This window comes from Vanacampus margaritifer, chromosome 7 (genome assembly GCF_051991255.1).
Source record: "Vanacampus margaritifer isolate UIUO_Vmar chromosome 7, RoL_Vmar_1.0, whole genome shotgun sequence".
NCBI classification, from domain to species: Eukaryota; Metazoa; Chordata; class Actinopteri; order Syngnathiformes; family Syngnathidae; genus Vanacampus; species Vanacampus margaritifer.
This window is the reverse complement of record NC_135438.1, coordinates 18,355,130-18,366,780: the sequence shown is the minus strand read 5'-3', so window position 1 is coordinate 18,366,780 and position 11,651 is coordinate 18,355,130. Positions and strand designations below refer to the sequence as shown.

At 39.9% G+C, this 11,651-nt stretch overlaps 1 protein-coding gene across 1 annotated transcript; it reads left to right on the top strand.

The window, feature by feature from the left end:
• The first annotated feature begins 140 nt into the window (after positions 1 to 140).
• sec23b (SEC23 homolog B, coat complex II component) lies at positions 141 to 11,062 on the top strand. Its single transcript, XM_077570556.1, has 19 exons — positions 141 to 304; positions 1,525 to 1,752; positions 3,530 to 3,587; positions 3,680 to 3,766; positions 3,916 to 4,152; positions 4,872 to 4,954; positions 5,064 to 5,208; positions 6,451 to 6,609; positions 6,701 to 6,816; positions 8,027 to 8,150; positions 8,292 to 8,372; positions 8,446 to 8,535; positions 8,714 to 8,820; positions 9,117 to 9,270; positions 9,373 to 9,450; positions 9,598 to 9,759; positions 9,870 to 9,956; positions 10,072 to 10,293; positions 10,569 to 11,062. Exons 2-19 carry the CDS (start codon positions 1,532 to 1,534, stop codon positions 10,656 to 10,658), a joined length of 2,301 nt encoding a protein of 766 aa, XP_077426682.1. The 5' UTR covers positions 141 to 304; positions 1,525 to 1,531; the 3' UTR covers positions 10,659 to 11,062.
• Positions 11,063 to 11,651: the final 589 nt, after the last annotated feature.

Genomic DNA, 11,651 nt, shown 5'->3' with positions numbered 1-11,651 from the left:
TATACTTGTTCTTTTGAATCTGGTTAATTAAATTTAAAAAAAGCGTTGCGTGACGGAAACTTCCTGTTCCGAATGCGTGCGGGCACGCCCTTTTTGACGTCATTATTATCAGAACCAATCCAAACGGTGGATACTTGGAGTAACACGTCACTTTACAGCGAGCACAAGCCGGCTGATAGCGAGTGAATACCCGCAGTCGTCTCTGTCCTGTTGCTTGTGTACCATTTTTTCGCTCCAAATGTTGTATTTGTTTTAATAAAATTAACGCCGAACCCTTGATACGGACAACACTTTGACTTTAAAGGTAAGCATATGTATGTGGGTTTTTTTTTCCGGCGAGACAACGTATAGCAGTTAAGAGGAATTGTCAGAATGTGGATTAATGCTAACATGTCGTTAGCTATGTAGCAATCCGGGCTACCCATTTAGTTAACATGTGTTATAAAACATTTTGTTTTATACCGCTACTGATTTGACTTTTGTTGTCGTGTTACCTTTTGTGTTTGATTAAGCGATGGGTCTAATAAACTGTTGGTGACGCTGATGTTGACTTCTAGTCTAGGTACGTGGCCTCGTATGTACGGTACAGTACATTACTTACTGCATTTTGGGGAAATAAATACCCTTTGCTCTTTTATGGCTAATGGCTGTTACCTTGCTACAGAACAGGTAGTATTTCCTTGTACAGTATTTTTGTGCGTGTCAAGGCTTCTCCCCCGAAAGAAGTTGTATACTCTTTACGTTTATGAACTTGTAGTACACACTCTGACCGTTGAGGTTATTTTTTTATCTTTTCAGACGGCGTTTTCAATGACTAAATTCAACACTGTTGTCTAATTATAGGTCAAGTGTTACTATCGATATTTTATATCTTATTATTTAAAACATCTTGAAAATGTCCATTGTCAGTGTAGATTCTGCAATGAATTCATGTTGTGAGGACAATGTCATTTTGACAGTTAAGTCATTTTTAAGCAAGCACATGGGTTTCTTCAAATTCTTCATTTTTTTAAAAAAAAAAACTTTATTTAACCAGTAATGTCCCCTTGAGATTAAAAAACTCTTTTTCAAGGGGGCCCTGGCCACAATGCAGGAACAACTTAGTTTCATTACTATTTAAAAATTACATGCAATTTAGATTAAAAAGAAACAAAACCATACTGCCGGACTGCATAGAATACCGTTGACTGTTGAGGCAACAGATAGGTAATTTTATTTTATTTTTTCCACTCCTCATTTTGGCTACAACAGAAACATAGTCATTTGTTTGCAAAAGGCGCGTATTAAATAATATTCCACTCACACATACAAGCAAAGGTGGAGTAAAACGTTACTAAAAGTCTGACACACTCATTATAACTCGCTGATCAAGTTTCTCTGAGATGCGTTTGTGCGTCATGTTTTCCCAATAAACATTGAAATGTAATTCAAACACTCTTACTGTTGATTTAGGACTGGATAAAACCAGAAGAACATTTTGTATGTGCGTGACTTGTCATTTGTTGGCCTTTTTCTCTCCTGAAGCTTGCTGATGGCCACCTTCCAGGAATTCATCCAACAGAATGAGGACAGGGATGGGGTGAGATTCAGTTGGAACCTTTGGCCCTCCAGCCGACTGGAAGCGACCAGGCTTGTTGTGCCAGTCTCGTGCCTCTTCACACCGCTCAAGGAGAGGCCTGACCTGCCTCCGGTCCAATATGAGCCTGTCTTGTGCAGCCGAGCTAACTGCAAGGCAGTGCTCAACCCACTGTGGTGAGTTACACCTGCTAACTTTTTTTTTTTAAGTGTCTTACGAGACTAATAAGTTTCCCATACCGCTTTGAATGTGAGTTAGTTTCTTTAATGTTAAATCAGGTGTACTTTATATTATGTCCATCTGTTACTCTGCTTGTTGATTCTTCATTTGGAAGAAGTGTCACAAAATGAAGAAAAAGCACATCCCGCTTTCCAGAGATATGTTGAGTGGTAAATTGACATAATGCATGACAGCAGTTCATTATTTGAGTGTTCAAAAAAGCCTCATAAATCTAATTAAAATAGTTTGGTGATTAATGACAGTTAAGTGTGACACTGAAGCTTCAAAGCACTGACGTAGATTTCCAATGAAGTACTGGTTTGAAGCTTGCTTCAACTCACGTGACATATGATATATGAACCAGCAACTGCTTCATTACCTGAATCAACCACCAAACTGGTCTGTGGTCTAATCAGATGATAATGTGGTGTCGTTTGACAGTAGAGCTAACAGTTCTGGCTGGCTCAGATCGGGTCCTGGTATCGATACTACCCCATTTGGGTGTGGGTTTTTTTTCTGTTCCCTTTAATTACATTTATTTACGTATATAGTCTGGGTTCCTCCCACATTCCAAAGACATAAATTAGCAGGTTAATTGAACACTCTAATCTAAAATGTCCCTAGGTGTGATTGTGGGTGTGAATGGTTGTTTGTTTGTGTGTTCCCTGGATTGGATAGCAACCAGTTCAGGGTGCACCCCGCCTACTGCCCAAAGCTAGCTGGGATGGGCTATAGCAGCTCCGTAACGCTTGTGAGGAATAAGTGATTAAATGGATGGGTGGGTTTGTGTTGTTGTTGTTTTTTGCATTTATTTATATACCCTAATTCACCCATCTATTTTCTGAACCGTTTATCCTCACTCGTCTCATGTATTTCAAAGGTCAAATATTTTCATGTACGTAGCATCATTTGCCAGAGTTACAGAGGCACACCCAACCTATGACATAATTCCCCAGAACTATCTAATCAATCACTAACACAATACACACCCGTTCATCAGTGTTTATTTACAAAAAAGTATTCTGATTGTATTTTTATTTTACATGGAGTTTAGTAGGTGCGTTCGTGCGCATCATAGACTTCCAAGCAGATATGTTTAAAATCTAGTGCAGTCTTGCTTTGCACCAGGAAAGGGCATTATCACTGAATCTTCAAGAACTGAACCCATTTTCGAAGCAATTCATTCAATGCTTCACAAAAGCTTCATTTGGCCGTCACTAGAAAATACGCACCCAGTGAAAGTCTAGATTTGAAAGTCTAGATTCTTCGTACATTTTCGTTGATTCAGAATTGCGCACTTAGAATTCGACTTCAGCGCTTCCATACGCTAAACTTTAAGGTGCATTATTCATTTACAAATGGTCATAACACACTCTGTCAGCTTTTTAACCCCTGTCAAGTATTACAACTGAAACAAATGATGCATGGTGGTGAGAATGGGTGGAGTATTGCATTTTGGAGTGTAATTGTGGTATGCTGAACTTGTTCATGGTTGCTGTTTTTTAATTATTGCTTTTGTTAGTAAGCATGATGTTTTAGGTACAATACGTTCTCTGGGGCACAGCAGATAAGACATCTAGTTTATACATAGTTACTTGTTTATATGTATTTGTTTATGTATTTATTCGTCATGAACTCACTGCAATGAGGGCCAACATCCAAATTAACCAAATAAATTGTAGGACTTTGTGCCACCTTTATTTACTGTGGATGCAAACATGTTTGTTTTTACAGTCAAGTGGACTTCAGAGCAAAGATTTGGGCCTGTAACTTCTGCTTCCAGAGAAACCCAGTAAGTACAGTACTGCTAATCACAGGATGTTTTTAAGAATAAGTAGCTTAATCTTACTAGTTTTGTTGATGTACACCTCTGTACATTTGCAGTTCCCTCCCTCTTATGCGGGAATATCAGACGTGAACCAACCAGCTGAACTCATGCCCCAGTTTTCCACCATTGAGTACATAGTACAGGTACATACAACAACGCATGTTTGCACTCTGACCTCAGGCATGGACCTAAGGATAGTACAGTGTTTACCATGGAAATGCTATTTTGCACATTAGCATACCACATACAGTAAAACAACACTGAATCTAACACAATTTTTGTCACTTCACAGCGTGCACCCCCAGCTCCACTGATTTTCCTCTATGTCGTCGACACATGCCTGGAGGAAGAGGACCTTCAGGCTTTGAAGGAGTCTCTTCAGATGTCCCTCAGTCTTCTGCCCCCCAATGCTTTAGTGGGCCTCATCACTTTTGGACGCATGGTTCAGGTTCATGAGCTCAGTTGTGAGTTTATCTCCAAGAGCTACGTGTTCAGGGGCACCAAGGATCTCACCTCCAAACAGATTCAGGTGGGTGAAGTAAGAAGGTGATGTATTAGGATGTTCGCTTTATTAAAAGGGGGACTGGTCAAAAGGTCGAAGTTTTGGTTTGGTTCGTCTCCATTTTGTTCAGCTAAGCCAAGATGGCGCCGTGCATTGGTTACGTCTTGTCATGATTCATCATTTCAGTTTCATCAGTGATGCAGCAGCCAATTAAATTGCAGCAGTTTGTGTCCTTTTTTTGGTAAGCCTCTGAGGCGTTTCCGGTTGGATTCCTAAAGATAGCGGCACCATCAAAGACATCGCTGCAGAGTGCGTTTCCAGCACCAGATCTCTTGATACATGGAATGGACAACTAGACGCTAGAAATCGCTATGTTCATAACCGAAGTGTTTTGATGAACTTAGAAATCCCAAGAATATGCAATGCTAGAATGCAGCTTGCCGGCCTTTGTCAAGCATAAAATTGAGATAGGAACTGATAAATGGATTTAGGAAACCATTCTGCCTTTACCAAAATGACAGCGGTTTGCACGCTTAGATTTTGTTTTGATGAGGTATGTTTCCCTTGAAATTTAAGTCAATGTAAACATGCCCGGAGCTCTCACAGCACTTGAAGTAGATTGTGATGCCATCATTAGTTGCACGTGCCACTGATACTCATACTTTAGTAATCCAAAAATGCCAAACATATCAAACAGTGAAATGTCTTTTTTTTTATTTATGTGTTTGTATTTCTTTTATTTTCAGGAGATGCTGGGTTTGACAAAACCTTCTGTGTCAGGGCAGCCAGGACGCCCTCCTGCACCTCAAGATGCTGGGGCCACTTGCAGGTATGAAGAAGTAGCAACACTTTCTGCGCTGCTTTTTGTTAGTGAATGGCAGCTTTTTCTAAAAGTGACGCTTTTTTAAAAATTGTCATGTCTAATCTTTCATATTCAGGTTCCTTCAGCCTGCACACAAAGTTGATATGAATCTGACAGATTTACTGGGGGAGCTTCAGAGAGACCCCTGGCCTGTTCCTCAGGGTAAAAGGCCTCTCCGATCTACTGGTGTTGCGCTGTCTGTTGCTGTTGGTCTACTGGAGGTATAACACACTAATTACACCACAAATGAGCTACAATTTGAATATCATATCAATGATAAATAAGAAATTAACCCATTATAAAATATAAAAGCTTCATGATACATTTACAGGGCATACCAAATGTATTAAAATATATTATAAAAATGAGACAAGAAACATTTGGAAAAGGTTTGTTTTTTTAAGTATTTGTTTGCGTGTCAATGTGTTACGTAAATGCTAAATAACAAGGTAATATTGACAGTCGTTGACTCGTCATTTTGTCAAGTCAGAATAAGCAAGTGCACAGACCTTTACCAGATGATAAAGTGTCATATAAGGTGAAACTGATTGTGATCATATTTAATGTGCAACACACGAATGTTTTTTTTACTCTTTTATTATTTGGATAATATTTGGATATTACTATATTAGCAGTCATTTTTATGGACTAGTCAGCCATGTAACCTGAACTTTAGCCTTTTGTGGTGATTCCTCCACATGTTGGCACTGTTCACAGTGATGCACTCTCTGCAAAATCGTTATCTTGTGTAGAAACAGTACATGTAATTATCTAGCTCAAAGGCCAGTTCTGTTTGCATTCTGTCTTTTCCCCTTAACCGTCATTATCCTCTAATCTGTTTGATTATGTAATGCAAGTGCAACCAACCACTCTACTTTAGCTGAGCATTGAGGCTTGATAAGATTAAATTAGGTTTTGTCAGTGACTTCAGACTGAATTGTTTGTCCATGGGCATGTTCACTAAGGAGGCAGCAAAGCAAATATTGTTGTTCCATACTACGAGTTGTTCTTTTATTCATCCTGATGTAACCTGAATTAAACATGGAAGTGCATGTTTCTGCATCTTCACATATTCCTGGGGGCTGTTTTAGTTTAAACTGGTTTCTTGAAAGACCTCGACATTCATTCGCATTGGCATCGACAAGAATCCCTTCCCTCAACATGCCAATTCCAATGGCAAACGTGAAAACATGTGCGCATATATTGTGCTGCATCGTATAAAAAAACAGGACATTTGAAATTGATAGAGCAGAAAATATACAATTTGATTATGATTCAGTTACTGGCTTAGGCTTGTAACATGTCAGAAAATAACCCAAATATAATCGTGATGTCTGCTTTCATGGAGAAATCTGACAATATCTACTGTTGTACAGCATAAGTGCGAACTGCTTATATTTACTGCTTAATTAAATGTGATTATTGTGCTTAAGTCTTTAACTTAAGTTGTAACAATCTCATAGGGCACATTCCCAAATACGGGTGCTCGTGTGATGCTGTTCATCGGCGGGCCCCCCACTCAGGGCCCCGGAATGGTGGTGGGAGACGAGCTGAAAACCCCCATCCGCTCCTGGCATGACATCCAGAAAGATAACGCTCGCCATTTGAAGAAGGCTGCAAAGGTGAGCAAATACATGGCTAATGGTGTTCAGTGATAATCTCCTTTGGACTAAACACTATTTTCACTGTTTTCATATTATTTTTAACATGCAGTACTATGAAGCCTTAGCCAACCGGTCAGCTGTAAACGGCCACAGTATTGATATCTACGCCTGTGCTCTGGACCAGACTGGGCTCCTGGAAATGAAGTGTTTATCTAATCTCACTGGGTACGTCAGCACCTGAAGCCAAACACTTGTGGGTGTGGGAATGTTTATTTAATTATTACGTACGCAACATTGTGCAAAATTCCAGGAGTGCCATCCTTTTGTAATCTCTTCTTCTTTAGCAAGGTATTTCAGAAACTTTTTGAGTTTAATTTGGTTGAAAAATTAAATTTTGGCTTTTGATTTTTACATTTGGTATCTACTTCAAAATGCTGAGCTCAATTTAACACATTTCATTCTTCATTATGGTCAAATATTCAACTTTTCTTATAATGTTTTAAAGCATGATTGTCAACGACAGGAGAACTTTTTTTGTCTTGTCATTTCCATTTTATTCACATCAATTAAACAAACCTTTATTTCTATAGCACTTTCCATACTTAAAAAGAAACACAAAATGCTTCAAAAAACAAACGACAAAAGACACAAACACATCCCTCCCACCCAACAGCTTGGGTAAAAGTAGTTACAGTTTATAAAGATGATTAAATAAATAACAGTAATGCTGAGACATAGTGTACCGGTAACTCAAATTACGCTTTACACAATCAGGTATTTTGTGGCTGATTGCCAATCATCAGATGCAGCCATATGTCTATTTAAATAACTTTATTTAAAGAGACATATTGCTGTGTATACCCGTTTACTTCGCATTAACAAAAGTATTCCCAATATTGTTGCCAATGTTTAGCAATTCTTGCAATGCCCCATGGAAAGAGAGGACGGAAAAAACAAAAACAAAACCTAGGTATATGATTTGAATATAAAATGTTTATTCGTAGACGATTAAGAAGAAGTTCTTATTTTATTGTATTTTTTATAACCATGTAACTGCTTTCTAAACATGCAAACAAAAACAACTAAATGCTTTATTTTAAACGGGTTAAAAAGTATTTCATGAACTTGTACATTTAGAAGTCGTATCTACTGGATTGCTGATTGTTGATACATCAGCATCCCACTTCATTTCAAAGTAGCCTTATACTTTACTGATGGCGGACAATTGTTATAGCAGTTACATATACAGTATATCTTCATCAAGATAATTTGCTTGACTTGACAATGATTTTCCTTACACCAAGAATTAGGAAAGAATTTGGTCACCGTGCGCTCCATCAGACTGGAATAGTCTACCTCGTTTTTTTAGATCAGGGGTAGGGATCTCCTGTCCTCAAAGTATCAAACATGAGAATGGTCTCTGCTCTATTCTCAGGGGACACATAGTGATGGGAGACTCCTTCAATACCTCGTTGTTCAAGCAAACCTTCCAGAGAGTTTTCAACAAAGACTACAATGGTGACTTCCGAATGGCCTTTCGAGGTATCATGGAGGTCAAGGTAAATAAGTCATGTGTGCTCAAATTATTCAATTTGTGAAAGCGATGTTGAAGTGAATCATAATAATGTCTTGGTCAGGGGCTACATTTCCATGATCGTGTATTTTACAAGCTCAACAAATGTGTCTTTGTGTCTGCACAGACATCCCGAGAACTGAAGGTTTGTGGGGCCATCGGACCTTGCGTCTCGCTCAGCTCAAAGGGCTCCTGTGTATCAGAGAATGTAAGTCATTGTATTCTAGTTCTGTTCATTTGAGCGCTTGTTGTCATTCTTAACAATCCATTGTTTTGTGTAGGAGATGGGCATTGGTGGCACAAGCCAGTGGAAAGTGTGCAGTCTCAGTCCGTCCACCACTTTGGGCCTTTATTTTGAAGTTGTGAATCAGGTAGACATTTTTGTTTCAGCCTCCAGCTTAGGAATGTTAAGTTGTTTTGACTGAGTAAACAGAACATAACATATTATGTTATAGTTATTGTCCTTTCTTGTTCTAAAGGGAAGAATATGGAGCAGAGTACACAAAATGAGCTCTAGTTTGACTTGTCTTGCATGTTCTGTGTGCGCAGCACAATGCACCAGTCCCGCAGGGTGGCCGAGGGGCAGTCCAGTTTGTAACCCAGTACCAGCACTCTAACACTCAGAGCAGGATACGTGTCACCACCATTGCCAGGAAGTAAGAAGTTTTTTTTTTTTTTTTTTTAATCATTGGGTGGATGCAACAGACTCTCCTAGTCTGTCAGCAGATGAATGTTGACGTAATGAGAATTAAGTTAGCTGCTCTGAAAAAGGATGTAGCTGAATTATGCTCTAATATCTTTGTATCAATGACAAAAAAAAATCAATGCTATCATTATAGTTTCTGAGAAAATATATTGTTTAAATAATTATGTTTGTGTGACAAACCTGCACCACACCTGCATTCAACTGCACCCACATTCTCCTGCATTGTTATTTGTGTCCCCACCCAAGCTGGGCCGATGCACAGTCCCAAATCCAGCACATTGAGTCATCATTCGATCAAGAAGCAGCCGCCGTGCTCATGGCTCGTTTGGGAGTCTACCGAGCAGAGTCGGAGGAAGGGCCTGATGTCTTGCGCTGGCTCGACAGGCAGCTCATTCGCTTGGTGAGTGACTGACCGCGCAACGTAAAGAACACTGCACTGTTCATCTGTTAGAAATAAGCTTGTTTTTTTTATGTTTACATGTCTGCTGTCATGTTTTTGCAGTGCCAAAAGTTTGGTCAGTTCAATAAAGATGATCCGACATCCTTCAGGCTGTCAGAGTCGCTGTCACTCTACCCTCAGGTGCATTACGCGCATCTACAAGCTCACTGTGATTTCTTAACATTACAAGAAGAACACCACAAGTGTAACGGCTGCATGACCATGAACGTGACACTAATCTTAAATTTAGAAATGACGTTTTAACAAGGTTTTGTTTGTCACTTGCAGTTTATGTTCCACCTGCGGCGATCGCCCTTCCTGCAGGTGTTCAACAACAGCCCAGATGAGTCGTCCTATTACAGGCACAACTTTGTCAGGCAGGACCTGACGCAGTCGCTCATCATGATCCAGCCCATCCTGTACTCGTACTCCTTTCATGGCCCACCAGAGGTCAGCCTTACACATATTACACTCTCGATCCTTGGAATTGCTCCATGTAAATGTTATCATTAAAAACAAAACAAAAAAAACATCCAACGAGTTGTTGTTCTCCCCCTCAGCCTGTACTCCTGGACAGCAGCAGCATCCTTCCAGATCGAATCCTGCTGATGGACACCTTCTTCCAGCTTGTTATCTACCATGGCGAGGTATGCAGATGAATGCTTAAATTTTAAGACACATTAATTATACGGATGATGCTTGAAAGCATTTGTCAGGTGTTTGTGTGGCGTTAATGAAATGATGCTGTCTTATTGTCCCCAGACCATAGCCCAGTGGCGAAAAGCAGGATACCAGGAAATGGCCGAGTATGAAAATTTCAAACAGCTGCTCCAGGCACCTTTGGATGACGCGCAGGAGATCCTACAGACGCGTTTTCCCATGCCACGCTACGTCGATACAGAGCATGGAGGTTCGCAGGCCCGCTTCCTGCTTTCAAAGGTCAACCCTTCCCAGACCCACAACAACCTCTACGCCTGGGGACAGGTAACCGTTTTGACGTTATTACTGTAAAATTGTGCATATCTGTGCTTTGGATCATGGATTACCTAACCTCTTAAATGGAGAGTAGAATTGCAGCCTGAGTTTGAGATTGTCAAGAGCACTTGCAAAAACTAATCTCAGTGACAAAATGCACTTAGTTCATTAAAGTGATTCAGGGATTAGAGTCATAAACGAGATTGGATGGTCTGAATGAGTTGTGGGAGGGGGTTGCATGCTTATCACTATTTTCATCATCTTTGTTTGGTGTGCAACTACAGGAAACGGGAGCGCCGATCCTTACCGACGACGTCAGCCTGCAGGTCTTCATGGACCACTTGAAGAAACTGGCTGTGTCCAGCTCTGCGTAGACCTGTCAACAGCTCACCTAACCATTGCGGCGAACACAAAATATTGACTCGACATTCCAGTTCTGCTGGCAGCATCCATTAAGTGTCTGCGTCCACATGTTCACTTCCTTTTATTTTTTTTGTCTTGACTCAAATGTGACCTTTCCAGTGTTCAAACATGAAATGATCCCTTTATATTTGATATGACCTTTGACATGCAAAGTGATTCAAATATCCTTCCATCCATCCCATCTATTTTCTGAACCGCTTCTTCTTCTTTTCTTTTTTTCCACCAAAAGTTTTTCCGTTGCAGCCCACAAAGTGCTGCTTAATGCAAATACATGTTTGTTTGGTCTGGAACTAACCAAATGAGGTGTAGAAAATGTAATTACTGTCCTAAAATAAACTAATGTATATACATGTAACTCTGCTTCTTAAATTTTGACCAGACTGGTTGCACTTATTTGATATTTGAAAGGGTGAAAAGTGCACAGTGGATTGCCCTTGAGCGCTTTCTAAGAAAATTCTATCTGAACAGATTATTGTTGCGAGTAATTGAAGTTTATTACGTCGGGGTTTGGATGATCAACATTTGGATTCATTTGGAACTTTGTTGACAGTTGTCCATTCAGCCTGTCTTGGTTACCATCTGGTATTTTGCAGCCAATTGGTGCGCAGATATCTTTGTAATCAAACTCCAATTTAGCTAGATGAGACGATTTGATTTAGGCTGTGTCTGTAGCCTTAATGTGACCCATATGAAGCCTTGTCACATCCATGTTGCCTGCCTGTCCTCAAACAAACTTTAATTTCCGTTTGGTAGCTTTGTCACATGGAAGTCGCCATCCATTTCAAAGGTGTGAAGGGTTAGTTCAGACATAAAATAATGTAAAAATATATATATATATCTATACAGATGGGTCATGGGCACATGTGTATTTGCATGTCTGCAACCTTAGGTCAAGGGTTGTGAGGTCTGTATTGGCCAGGACTAGACTGACCATCTGGCATACA